The sequence below is a fragment of the Pteropus medius genome, unplaced genomic scaffold (assembly GCF_902729225.1).
Source record: "Pteropus medius unplaced genomic scaffold, Ma_sr-lr_union100, whole genome shotgun sequence".
NCBI classification, from domain to species: domain Eukaryota; kingdom Metazoa; phylum Chordata; class Mammalia; order Chiroptera; family Pteropodidae; genus Pteropus; species Pteropus medius.
The window spans coordinates 846,248-860,364 of NW_024352780.1; the positions used below are offsets into that span (position 1 = coordinate 846,248).

A 14,117-nucleotide genomic window follows, 5' to 3' on the forward strand; every position below is an offset into this window, starting at 1 on the left:
GGGTGTGAGTGTGAAGTGTGAGTGTGACTGTGTGAGGTGTGAGTGTGTGGAGTGTGAGTGTGTGGGGTGACTGTGCCCAGGGTCTCTGTCTTCCTGAACCCCAGATTTAAGTTGTGAGGCAGGAGTTCACCAACCACTAAAAAAGGGTTTTAAAACCCAAACTTTTAGGGGAAAGTAATGAGAACCCTCAAAAACTTGAATGAACTATTTATAATAAACAAAATGCCAACTCCTGAGCCGTATCACCTGTCCCAGCATGTTCCGTAAAGGCTCCATGAGAGCCATTTTACGCACGTGTCCCCTGGGATCACTAAATGCACGGAACGTTCCATGCTCGAGACATGAGGCAAAATGGGGCGCGTCTCCCCCGAGAAGCAGCCTGGGGGTCGGACGCCCCGGGGAACGGGAGCTCCCAGCACCGGCCACTGTGACGACGCTGCCGCTGTGCACTTGGCTGCTGAGACAGACAGGGACCGACCTCGCCTCGCCGGGAGCCTCCGCCCGCGTCACCGCCGCTCACCCCATGGGGCGCAGGCCCCTCCCTCCGCGCCCGGCAGCTGGTTGGGGACCTGAGTTCAGCGGTGCACGCTATCAAGCGGCTCCAGTGATTCGTTCCGTCCCTTTCGTTAAAACAGCTTTGCTCAGAAAATTCACCAATGGCCTAGAGGTGAGGGCTCCTTCTCGTCCTTCCTGTGCGCTTGCTGGGGGGCGGGCGGGGCCGATGCCACTGCTCCCAGACCAAGCTCTCTCCTGAGCAGGGCTTACGGGGACAGGCACTTACCATCACGTCCCCTTTCAGGAGCTGGGCCGGCTCCACGGCGATGTACACACGGCTCGGGCTGTCCGGGCCGATGTTGCTGAGGGGTAAATGACGAGGCACATGGTTATGCCCCCTCGTGAACCAGCGGGAAGGATGCACTGTGAAAGCAGTAACCCCACCTCTGAAAACTCACAGATGACACACATGCCCCGCGTGGCCCAGGAGTCCCATTTCTGAGAAGCCACCCCGGGAATGAGTCTAAGAAGTGCCGGGCCAGGGAGGGAGCTGACGGTGACATCGGAGTGGTGGCCACGGCCCACCCCAGGGCGCGCGCACGCACCCACGGGCAACGGCATGGACTATGGGTGCACACGCCGCAGCTTCTATAATGAGCTGGAGCGCAACCACCAAGCTGTCTGTCACCCACGTGTGGGGCCACCGCGAGCCCAGAAACGTGACAGCAGCCCTTTTTGAGTGGCGACACAGAGTGAGGGCTTCTCTTATCCTTTACTAATGTTCATAAAATGCTCATCCCACAAAAAAAAAAAAAAAAAAAGCCCAGAAATGCGTACGGAGCCCGCGGATGTGTCTTGGCCCTTAGCCTGAAACGTGAGGGGGGAGAGGTCCTGTGACCAACCCCGTCACAGGACCCGTGAGCCTCCTTCCTGATGGAGCACGCCCGAGCCTGTTCCCCAGGCCCCGCGCCCATGCCCCTCTGTGGAGCCAGACGGTGTGACCGCAGCACAGGGGCAGGATGAGGGGCACCTGGCACCTGCCGGCCACCGGCCCCGGGGCACATGGCTGCGCCCTCATCCGCGCCGGCGGGAGCCCCGGCCCGGCCCCAGGGGGCGGCCGCACTTACTAGACCCCCGACGTGAACACGGGCCGCATGGCCTGGTAGAGCTTCAGGAAGGGCCGGCATGCTGAAAGAGAGGCAGGACCGGCCGTGAGGACACAGGGGCCGCGTGGCGGGAGGGACGGAGGGGCAGACGGGGACGAAGGCACCACGAGGCCAGGAGGCCGCAGGGTCAGGGGACAGCACGGGGACGCATGGGCGGCAGCACGGTGCGGGGGGCTGGGGACCTGGGGAAAGGCCCTGGCCCCTCCCTGGCCCCGTCCTTGCCCACCACACGCAGCTGGCCTGAGTGGTGCAGGGCAGGACCCAGCACTCGAGCCCCCGCCACGTGGGACGCTCACCTCCGCCCGAGTCGAAGTTGAGGGTGCCGTGCAGGATGACGAAATGCAGGAACAGGGGCGAGGCGTTCATTTTCACTGTCCCCGACAGCAGCCCGCTGAGGAACTGGACGTATCTGCAGAGCACGGACAGCTCAGCACCCCCAGGCCGCGTCCCCGCCGCTCCCCGAGCCCAGCCGGGGCCGGGGGGAAGATGAGGGACAGGCGGCTCCTCCTGGGTCCCCATGCCCAGGTCTGTGGCCCACGCCTGAGCGCCCCGCCCTGGGGTCTCCCCACGGGGAACCTCGATGCTGCACTAAGCCGGCCGGCACGTGTGCCGTGTGCGGGGAAGGCCCGACCGCATCTGAAACCACGCATGTGCAGCCTCGCATGCCCAGGTGTCCCCTGTACCCAGGGGGACCGGCCGTCCGTGGTGCGAGGTGGCCACGTGATGAGGACAGCTGCCTGCCACGACGTGCCAGGCCGCCCCGTCCCCCACACCAGGAGCCTGACTCAAAGCACAGGCCGATGCCCGGTGCCTCCAAAGCTCCACCCCATAGAGCCGAGCGCAGGCAGGGAGGGCTGCCCCGGCCCTCGCTCCAGCCACTGCCCTGTCCCCTCCCACGGACAGGCACCATCCACCAGGACCAGACCGCAGCATCTCGGCCTGCGGTTCACACTGGTCCCCGACTTCGAGCCGCTGACGAACACAGGTGAGGTTCAAACCCTGTGTCAGTCCACTGTCTCCGGAAGGGGGAGCAGAGACACTCGCTTAGGCTCCGGCCCCTCTCACAACGTCCCCGCCGGCCTAGTGGCAGCTTCTCTGCCCTCCCCACAGCCGCCCAGGCCTCGCGGAAGCCGGGACACCAGGCGGCCACCCTTGGCCTGGGCCTGGCCACCGGGGGGCTCCACACGCCTCCCCTTTACTCTGTGTGTGGCCATCAGGTGACCCGTCCAAGTCTGTCACCTGAAGAACACGCACAGCAGGCATTTTGGTCCTCGGCCCCGTGGTTTTGAGCCATGGATGCTGGAGCCCCGAGCTGTCACCCCCTCTGGCAGTCCCCCCGTCTAGCCTGTCGGTGGCCCAGCCCAGCGTGTGTGCCCCGTGGGTGCCTGGCTGTGTGCTCGGGTGGTCGCCACTGGCCACTCCAGGCAATGTGGCCCTTTACGCCCTGGATGCTGCAGCCCAGCGAGTGCACGGACCGGCTTCTGTGTCACGCGAGTGTGGAGGGCCCGATGGCTCTCGGCCAGGGGCAGCCTGAGGCCAGCGTCCACCAAGCCCAGAGCCCACCTCCGTGTCATCGCTGCCACCGCCCTGGGAGGCGCCACGGCCACCTCCCGCGAAGCGGCATCTCTCTCCCAAAGGTCACCCAGCTCATGCTCCTCCTGGTGCTCGTGGCACGGCCTGGCTGTACTGTGCCCGCAGCTGCCACAAGGGACTCCCTTGCCACCCACACGCAGGAGGCTCGTCAGTGCACCCCCTGAACTCGGCTGGTCAGGTGCCTCTTCTCTCCGTCCATGTTTAAGTGTAAAGCCTCACGTGCCTTTCCGCTGTGGCCTGGGGACCTACGCGCCATTTTTGGGGACACACGTACTGTCTCTGGGGACACACGTACCGTCTCTGGGAAGGCTGCATTAAAGCCGACACTTTGTCATCATAATACTTCTTCATTGCAAATCTGTCGAGGGCCTGGTCAGCGCTGTGGAGGAGAGAGAGCATTAACTCCGCGGGCGCCGAGGGTGGGGGTGACACCGGACGAGACCCGTGGCTGCTCCGGGCCGCGGGCACCGCGGGAGCTCCGTGCTGTGCTTCTGCCGTGCACACCCACTGGAGTGCTGCTCCTCGGCCCCCGATCTGCTCGGCTTTCTGCCTGGGCCAGCGTGGAAGCTGGGCCCGCGGGTCCACATCGCGTCGGGCACGGCAGTCCCCGTTTTAATTGGCAGCACTTGGCTGTGCCCAGCCCCCAAACGGGCCGCGCTGGCTCCCACAGGCGCTGCGTGAGACCAGCGGCAGACCGAGCGTCAGCACCGCGGTGAGCGGGCACCCACCAGGGCCCACGAGGGGCGTCCGGGACCCACAGGGGACGGCCCGAGTGCCGCCTCGGGGAGTCATGTACATGAACAGGCTCGACAGGGGACAGAGCGAGCGGCCAGCGGGGTGAGAGCTGACAGCCGTGGGGAGGCATATCAGTTTCTGAAGTGACTGTCGCTAGCTTTACAAGTCTGCGTCTACAAGCCCACGGGAGCGTCCAGCAGAGTCTTCCGGAACCCCGTGACGGGGTGTGGTCTTCCCGACCCGACCCCAGCACAGCCGTGGGACAGGAGCGGGGCGAGGACCAAGGACCGAGGCTCGGTGAGCCCAGGGCAGACGGGCGGAGGGATGGACGTGGCACCATTAAACCTGTGTGGTGCCTCTCACCGTCTGCTGCTAAGTGACAAGCTGCTGCTGTGTTTGAGGGCTCAGGGGCCGGGCTGGGGCGGCCACCGCAGCGCGTGGGTCAAGTGCTGAACACTTAGCGTGCTGAGTGCGTGTTTAAGTAGAAAAGCTTAGCTCCGTATCCAGGACGCCTCTGTCTGGAGCTCGCGGGTCTCACTAAACGCCGACACGGCATCTCGTCCACGCTCACACTCAGTACCGGTGTCGTTATCCGTCCCGACGCTTAGCTCCGCCTCTGCCTCTCCAAACGCTCATCTCATCTCCGCGCTGCTGGGACGAGACTGTCCTCCCTACCTGGGCTTCGAAGCTTCCGTAGTGACCTGGAGCACAGTCCGGACAAAGGCTTGAAAGACGTCTCCCCCGTGATCACGTCTGGGAGAGACGTCTGAGGGACGGTGGGAGGGACTGTCGTGGATCACCGGACGGGCTGTTCTCACGGCTGCTTCAGCGTGAGAATCAGACAAGGAACTGCAATTCTAAAACACTGGACGCGACTCGGACAGGCGACGTCGGCAAAACACAAATAAATAAATAAAAAGATACACCGTCCTGCTCCTCAGACAGAGAGCTACGCGGCCACCTAGGTGCTGTCGGGGGAGACGTCCAGGGAAGAGCGTCGATCCAAGAGCGAGGCGCTGTGGCTGCACGTCACCACGGAGCACCCAATCCGCGGCGCCCGCGGGTGCCAGCCCCCGAGAGCTGGTGCTGCCTGGGTGCCCCACGTGCGATGGCACCCTGCACTGTCACAGGACCCTGCGACACCAGGCTGTCACCCCCACTTCCCGGGGGGACTCCGAGGCTTAGCGGTTCAGGGAGACCGCCCGGCATGCGTGGCGGGACGTGTGCCGAGGACGAGGAAGACACGCCGGGTGCCGGCTCCACGTGGGCCAGGCTCCCGTCTGCCTGGAAGCTGCAGGCCCGCCCCCAAGTGGGGGGCTGGTGCGCACAGAGCTGCATTGTCGGGCAGATGCACAGTGTGTGGGGGGCTCTGTCCAGAACCCGCCAGGGGAAGCTTAGTCTCCACCCCGGAGTCGCTGGCCTCACTGAGGGGCTAAACATGACCGAGACCCCAGCTGGCCTGGCACACGCACACGTGCACCATCCCCCCGGAGGGCTCTGGTTTTCACTGGGGTTCGGTTCCCCCCACCGGCAGGCACGGGCTCCCCAACTTGTTTGCGGAGAAAACACTCGGAAAGTGACATTTCATCTTTAGTGTCAGAGAGGGACGGCCCGTTCCCGGGGAGGGGGCCGGTCGGGCCACAGTGGGACGGTGAAGCAGACGCGGGGCCTCAGAGAGCTGTTTTGTGGCGCGAGTGGCCCCGTGCGCTCTGGGAGGTGGCTGGGCACACGCAGCCGGCCTCGTCCGCTGTCCCCGCAGACGGCGACACCCCCATCCCCACAGGGCAGCTCGAGTCCCAGGACGACCTCTCTGAGTCCTTTCGCCCGCGGGGCCGCGGGGTCGTGAGCAACCTTCCCAGCCCCAGGCAGCCTCAGCTTCTCCAGCTGTACAGTGGGGGCCGTGGCAGCTGCCTCCAGTGACGTGGGAGGCCTGAGGGACACAGTGAGCGCGGCAGGTGCTTCCCGGAGGCCCCCGCTGGGACAGCACCCCTCCTGCCTTTGGTGCCAGGGACTGGCGCCCACCAGCCGTCCGCCAGAGCGGCCGTGCACGCACGCACTCACCTTCGCCGGCTCCACGGAGCCCTCGGCACGGTCAGCCCCCGCCCCCGCCCTCGCCCCCGTGGCCCGGGCGCCGGGCGGCCCCTCCTACCTGGCCGAGACGCTGGTGAAATGCATGTACGAAGACAGGACCACGCCGATGCGCCCCTTCCCGCCCTGCAGGACACAGAAAGGAACCGGTCTCGCTCGAATCCCATGGCGGCCGGGTGCAGTCAGGGCAGGAAAACGCTCGGCCGCTGGGGTGACAGAGCTTGCTTGGAGGGTAGCCGACGTCACCATCCTCTGGTCACTGTTACGGGGACAGCAGCACCCAGTGCAGCGGGCGCCCAGAGCGGGAGGGGCTAGCTGGGGCGTGCGTGGACACCCCCGAGGTCAGAGCCACACAGAAGCGGCCAGGGTGCTCCCCGTTTCCCATCGACACCGGAAACAGCCAGGCCGGGGCGAAGGCAATAGCTCAGGGACCCAGGAGACAGAGACCCGGACGCCCTGCACAGGCCGCTCGGACAAGTCCAGAGCAGTAGGCCCTTCCAGCGAGCTGGCCACATCATCATGTCGACCCAGCTCTGCCCGGCCACGCGCACGGGGACCGCCGTCCAGCACGGCAGTGCCCCAGCTGTGCCCACACACCTGCCCACTGCAGACTGGAGGCCCAGCTGGAACCACTGGCCAACATCTCCCACGGGAGGAGGTGTCTGGGAGCACCGCAGCTACGTGACAGGCCCCCGTCACCCAGAACCATGAGCTGCCGCCTCCTGGAACTTGCCGCCATGACCCAGGACAGCGGCGGGCAAAGTGCAGCCCACGAGCCACTTCTGCCCGCCACCTGTGCCCGCAACCTGCGAGCTAAGAGTCGCCCTTACGTTTCTAAACAGTTGAAGGAAAAGCAAAAGAATAATGTCCCACGACACAGGAAAACTGTACGAGCGTCACGTTTCGGCGTGAGTGCGACACGGCCGTGCGCGTTTGCTGAGCCGCACCGGTGGCTGCTTCCTCACGGCAACGGTAGGTTTACATAGTTACGGCAAAATCAACGAGACGCCCTTGGCCTCAAACGACACGTTAGTCAGGTGGACTGCAAAGATGTTTTACGGAACGCTCCCTCCGAAAGCGACAGGATACAGGCCGCGTCAGCCAAGACGAGTCCTCACACATTTAAGACTGAAATCACATCGACCATCTTTCCCGACCACAAGAATATGAAACCAGAAATTAATTACAAGAAGAAAACGAAAATTCACAAATATGTGGAGCTTAAGCAACATGCTACTGAATAACCCACGGGTCAAAGAGATCGAAAGAGAAACGAAAAAATACCTTAAAACAGAAATGGAAACACAACATACTGAAACTTGTGGGATGCAGCAAAAACAGTTCTCAGGGGGAAGCTCAGAGCAGTAAACACCTCCGGAAACACACACACGAGGTTCCCAGACGAACAAGCTAACTTTATGCCTCAGGGAGCGAGACAAAGAACAAAGTCCAGAGTCAGTCAAGGACGGAAATAACAAGGATTAGAGAAGAAAGAAGTGACATGCAGACTTAGACTCAGAGTCAAAGACACGAAGTGCCGGACAAACCCCTCGCTGGACTCCACGAGAAAAAAGGACTCAAGTAAAATCATAACCGAGAAAAATGTCGTAAGTGATGTCACAGAAATATAGTGCATGATAAGAGACGACAAGGAACAATCACACACCAGCAAGCTCGACAGCCTAGAAGAAATGGGTGACTTCCTAGAAACACACAACCTTCCAAGACCGGAAAGGATGAAGCGGGAACTCTGAACCCACCCGCTACCCGTAAGGAGACTGAGTCAGTAAACACCGCCGACAGGGAGAAGCCCGGGCCGGGGCCGCTTCGCAAAGGTCACTCCTCGAACTCTTCCGAAGGTCAGAAGAGGAGGGAACATTTCCAACCAAACTCATTTTGTGAGGCCAGCATCACCCCGATACCGAAACCAGACAAGCCCACCTCGAAAAAAGGAAATTACAGGTCAATATCCGTGACAAATGTAAGCGTGGAAAACCGCGACAAACCACTCCCAAAGTCCACGGTGCATCCCGGCGCCCCAGGGGGACGCCTTCCTGGAGAGTGGGGACGCTCCGTCTCGTTCCGGCAACACAACGCTCGACACGGACAAAGCGAAGGAGAAAAATCACACGAGCCCACAGACCCGCGGAAAAGGCGTTCGACAGAATTCAACCGCCGTGTACGACGCAAACTCTCAGCAAAGTAGCTGCGGAGGGAAAAATATCGCAACGTGCTAAAGGCCGCGCACGACACACGCTCAGCGAACACCACACTCACTGGAGAAAAACCGAGACGTTTCCTCTCAGAGCAGGAGCAAGACGAGGACGCCCGCCGTCCACTCCCAAAGACCGCGCGGTCCCGGCTCGAGCGACCACGCTGGGAAGACCAGGAGCGGGCACCGCCACGAAAGGAAGAAGCGCACCTGTTCCCACCTGCGGGTGACAGAACGTCACAGAGAGACCTAAAGACGCCCTCAGAAAGCTGCTAGAACGAGTGAGTTTTTGGTAAAGCTGCAGAACACGAAACTGATACAGAAAAATCTCATGCGTTTCTTTGCACTAACGACGGACTATTAGAAAGAGAAATTAAGAGAAAAAAATCCCACTTACAATTGTATCGAAAAGAGTAAGATACTTCAGAATGAATTTAACCGAGGAGGTGCAAGACCCGGGTATTGAAAACTACAATAGAGAAACAAATGGAAGGCGACGGGGGCACGCGGGGCGAGCCGTGCGCACCGACCGGCAGGGCCCGGCTGCTGAAATGACCGCACCGCCTGACGCCCGGCGGCGCTTTGCAAAGAAACAGAGGCGTCGCTCTGCAGTTTACGCGGCAGCACACAGAACCCTCCACGGCCGGCGCCGACTTCGAGGGACGAAGCCGGAGGCATCGCGTCCCCCGATCTCAAACGGTATCGCGAAGCTGCGCTCGTTGGGGCAGCACGGCGCTGCCGTGGAAACAGACACGCGGGTCAGCAGGGCGGAACGGACAGCTCGGGAACAGACCCGCGAACATAGAGTCGATTAATTTATGGCAAAGGAGGGAAGAACTCGCAACGGGGACAGGGCAGTCCCTTCGATAAGCGGCGCTGGGAGAATCGGACGATACGTGCACAAGAATAAAAATGGGTCGTTACCCTGCGCCACACACGCAAATGAACTCGAAACAGTCCAAAGCCCTGAATGGGAGACCCGACACCATGAAGCACCCAGACGAAAATACAGGGCACACTGCTGGTGGGTGCTGGGTGCAGCCCCCGTGGAAAACAGGGTGGAGGCTCCTCAAAGACTAAAAACAGAGCTGCCAGAGGCATTTACCCCCCGGAAATGGAAACCCAGCTCAGGAAGATCGAGGCACCCCACGCTCACGTGAGCCAAGACGCGGAGGCGCCTGCGCCCAGCAGACTCCCGGAGGGAGAAACTGGGGCCTGTACACGCGACGTTCATTACCCAGCACGAAGAAGAACGGAGTCGTCGGCCACGACGACACGGAAGAAGCTGCGGGCGCCACGCTGCGTGGAATGAGCAGACACAGACAGACAGACGCCGTGCGGTCCGCCCCGCATGCAGGACCTCACGGAACGAGCTCACAGACACGGGGAACAGACTGCGGTTGAAAGGGGTGGGGTGGGGGGACAGAATGGGTGGACTGTTTGGGGGTTTTTTGTTTCGTTTTGTTTAAACAAACTGAATACATTTCATTTTTATGAAGTAGTTACGGGAGGACCGCAGGGACCCCAAAGCCTGGAACACTCACTGTCTGGGCATCCCGAGAAAAGTTAGCCAACCCCGGATAGAGAATCGCATAAGGCCGAAAGGGCAGGGCCACCGAATCACACATGCCTAAGTCTAGTCCCAGTCAAGTCGAAATTCTGATAGACCCCCAGTCACGTGTGACGGTCACCCAGCAGCCTGCCCCCTCTGCCCCGTGAGTGACGCCTGTGTGATGCGTGTGCCACGCAGACACTCGCTCGTCCTTCGCAGCTGGATCCTGGCGTGTGGCATTCACCGCACACCGCAAGCACACGGGACGCTGCGCCGAAACTCAGTTCACTAAGCGTGACACGCACGGCCCAAGTGGCAAGAGCGGTGAAGGACGGCGGGGAGGGCGGGAAAGGCGGGAGGGCGGGGACAGCAGGGGACGGCAGGATGGTGGGGACGGTGGGGGACGGGGAGGGCGGGGAGGGCGGGGACGGCGGGCAGGTCTGGGTGGGCCAGACCTGCGTTTCCAACGGTCAGTAGGCAGCCCGAGCACGGCAGCCTTAGCCGTGGGCAGCGAGCTCGTGCGTCCACACGTGGGAACCAGGACGCGCCCCCACCCGCGATGACCCGTGCGTCGCCGGCCAGAACGGGCAGCGCACGCTCCTGAAACGTGGCCTTCACAGGAAAACGAAACACGCACGAACGGAAGGGCTCGCTCTCACCGCACCCTCGCTGGGCCCGGGGTGTCCAGCTACACACTCGGGGACCTCGGACGAGGGGTGAGCCGCCCTGTCAGGGACACGAGTGGGGACCGAGCCGCAGCCCCTGGGCGTCTGCAAGTCGGGGAAGGGGCGGCCGCCGGCCCGAGCTCACCCTGCAGTGGATGACGACCACGTGCTGGGGGTCGCTGTCCAGCCAGGACTCCTGGGCCTTGCAGATGGCGCACACCTTGTCCAGCGGTGGTGCGTGCAGCTCCGGCCAGCCCACATCCAGGATCTGCAACGAGAGGGCGCACTGTCCGATCCCTGTCTGGGTCAGGGCCCTCGGCGGCCCCGACCGGACACAGCGAACATTGACCACGTATGTCACTCGAGGGTCAGCAACAGGCCACGCGCCCCGGTTCCAGCTCTCACGGCCAGGAAAGAAAAACTCGGAGGATTAAGTTGCCCTGTGAGACGTCTGTCCCTGGTCTCAGCTACTCTTTGGAGCTGGACGGACGATTCTACAAGGGACTCAGGAGCCGCTAACGATACCAGCCCGTGGGGAGAGGCGGGGCCGGCGGGGTCCGAGACGGGACTTCTTGGCCCGACTTGGTCCTCGGTCTGACTGCGGCCAGGTCTGGGGACTGCAGGAGCCATCGCTCACGGCCTCGGAGGGGTGTCTGAGGGACAGGCCAAGGCGCCTTCCGGGGACACAGGCATTGCTCACGGGGGCCACTGGGACCCTTCCCCTTTCCTTCCTACGGGGGGGGCGGGGGCAGGCAGACCTGTCATACTGTAAAAGCAACAGAAATCGTGCAAAATGATGGGAAAATGCAGAACGCAGCCAAGACGCCGGAGGTCACACAGCCCGCCCAGCACCGGGGACGGCTCTGCCCCCTGGGCACACGTGGCGAAGCTGAGACGCCGTCACACAGAGACCTACGGCCTGCCCTTGGGGACAGCGCCCAGACGGGCAGGTCGCCCTTACTGTCCCCTTCCTCGAAAGGCTGCAGAATATTCCAGCATGTGAAGCCTGCATATCGCACTGCCACGGACACTTACGAGCTTCAACGTCCCCCTAGATCTCTGCCATTAAAAGCAACAGTGGATGGAGCAAGGGCCGGGGCGGGGGGTCGGTGCACGGAGGAGGCAGGGGGCAGGGCAGTGACGCGGTCTCACGGACGAGGTGGCAGACACACGCGGACACACACGTGTGCTTGCACGCACCGCGCCTGGAAACCAGGAGACTGGCTCGGGCTCGGCGTCAGCCCTACTGCTAGCCACGCAAGGTGCCACCACGGGCGGGGACGGGATCAGGGGCTCATGGCCTCTCTCTGCATCGTTCCTGCAACTTCCTGAGAATCTATAATTATTTTCAACCACAAAAAGAATTGAGAAAGCAGCCATGGGCACGACCAGCCCCCGACACCCCTTGTCAGGCGCGTCCCACAGATGCGTCGCCCACCGTCCGCCCCGGCAAGGTCAGCGGCGACGAGGTCACGAGCTCGGAAGATGCGGGCCATACCTTTGGGTTCAGCTTCGTGAGGTCGTATCTCTTTTCCGAAAGGTTTAACACCTACAAGCAGGGAGATGAGAAGTTATTAGACAGGTCACTGTCCGTACGCGGTCTGCTCTCCAGGTATCGAGGATCATAAAAGAGTAAGACGTGCAGATGTGTCATCGCAGAATACAGACAGAACAAGAAACGACGGCACACGGGACCCTCCGGGACGGGCCTTGGCCCCCAGGAAGCACGGGCGTCCTCGGGAGAGAGGGTGACACAGCTGGAGGGGGGCGTGCCTGCCCCGGGGGTGGGGCCAGGCCTGCGAGGGGCGAGGGGCGAGGCTCAAGGGGGCTGGGCTGGGGCACGGTGCTCGTCCCCGTCACTTCTGAGAGCAGTAGACGCCCAGGAGAGCCCCTCGCTGTCCCCACACTCAGTGTCCCCTCTGTCCCCACGCTCGGGGTCTGCTCACCAGGTAGTTGTCCCCGTGCTTGGACCTCAGCATGTGTGTCACCTCCTGCAGGCTGTGCAGGTAGGACTCCTCGGAGCAGCCCGCAGGGAAGGACACCGCGATGATGCGCTCGGTGACGTAGGTCAGGTCCAGCTCGTGGCTGTCCTCCATGGTGGCGCCCGGCGCTGCCGGCCTAGGAGAGAGGGGCCAAGCGCTGAAGGACGTCACTCCCTCGCCTGGGACGAACCTCAGCAGCCACGTGCGGGGTCACGGCCCCTCAGAGGCCGGCAGGAGAAGGGCTGTGTGCAGGCACTGCCCAGACCTCACCTGGCTCACCGCAGGCGCGGGAGGGAGGCAGAGCTGAGAGGCGGAGGGGGCGGAGGCGGAGGGGCTAAGGAGGTTGGCTGGCCGGGCTGCTGGCCAAGAGCCCCTGGGGCTAGGGTGGCATCCAGGATGAAAGCAGAATGGTTGGGGGGAGGCGATGGGCGCCCCCAGACCTGAACGCCCGCATTAAACGTGGGGGGTGCGGGACATCCGGACGGGGTTCCAGTCCCCCCAGACTGCCCCCGCCGGCTCTGGGAGTTTGTAGCACACCTGCTGTCTGTGTTTCTCTCCTCATTTTGGAAAGATTCGGAAACATACAAAATGGTTTAACAAACCTCCGGGAACCGTCTTCTGCCTTCAAGTTCACAGGCGGCCAGAGCCCCCCCGGCCCCGCCCACCCCCCCTGCAGCCACCTGGATCGCTTTGAAGAAATCCCAAGTGTTAGATATCATTTCATTTGCAATTACTTCGGTATTTACTTCTAAAAGACAAAACAGTGTTCAGAAGCACGCAGAACGCCGTCGCCACACGCGGAAGAAGGAACATCGCCAAAGGGCACGCCCCGCAAACCTGGTCTTCAAGGTCGACTTATTCGAGTCAGGACCCAAACGAGCAGCAATGTTTTTTTCCCTACCTCATGCCCCAGATGTGGATGCAAAAGAGTTTTAATTGCTTTTAAAAATCAAGTCAAAAATTATTTTGAACTCTGGTACAAAAATAAACAATGTGCCGGTCGCATTCCTCGGGGGCCCGTCCACACACCTGGGGTGCGGGAGGGGCCGGCCCTCCAGGCAGCTGCTCTGACGGAGGCTGCACACGCCCCCTGAGGTCTGGCTGTGGCCAGGGTCACACGGTGAGCTGAGGGGACGGACACTCACCTGGACGGTCTGTCACAGCAGAGAGAAGTGGACAGTGAGACTCCCCCCGGAGCCTGCAAAGGACAAGACACGAGTCACTGTGAAGTCTCCTGCCCCAGAGTCCACAAGTCACGAACCAGAGGAAGGGGTGTGACTGTGCCGAGGTTTCTTCACGGGGGCAGAGTCACCCCTGTCACTGTTGGCTCGTCACCTGGGAAGGTGTCCGGCCTGCCAGGGAATCTCAGCCCCACGACAGATTCCAAGTGTCACAATTCCTCGAACCCAGAGTGACAGCGGGGGCTCCTCAGTGTGACCTCGGCGCACAGGAGAGGCTCAATCCCCGTTGTCTCATAGGCCAGCACCGTCCCCATTACTGTTTGCTCAGAAGAGCCAATCAGGACTTGCAGAAGCCCGCCCGACAGGAGGAAGAGCTCTGGGCTGTGATCCTCCAGTGTGCACAACCCTCGCGTGTGTGAGTGTGTGCGCGCGTGCATATGAGCGTGCG

General features: G+C 62.2%; 1 protein-coding gene across 1 annotated transcript in view; it reads right to left on the reverse strand.

The window, feature by feature from the left end:
- The window catches only part of TNS3 (tensin 3), a 124,484-nt gene that overhangs the window by 48,565 nt on the left and 61,802 nt on the right, over positions 1–14,117 (reverse strand). The window contains 9 exon segments of the mRNA XM_039847123.1: positions 782–857; positions 1,623–1,683; positions 1,958–2,070; positions 3,550–3,633; positions 6,139–6,203; positions 10,652–10,774; positions 12,005–12,055; positions 12,453–12,624; positions 13,634–13,686. Coding sequence (XP_039703057.1) covers positions 782–857; positions 1,623–1,683; positions 1,958–2,070; positions 3,550–3,633; positions 6,139–6,203; positions 10,652–10,774; positions 12,005–12,055; positions 12,453–12,624; positions 13,634–13,686 — 798 coding nt within the window.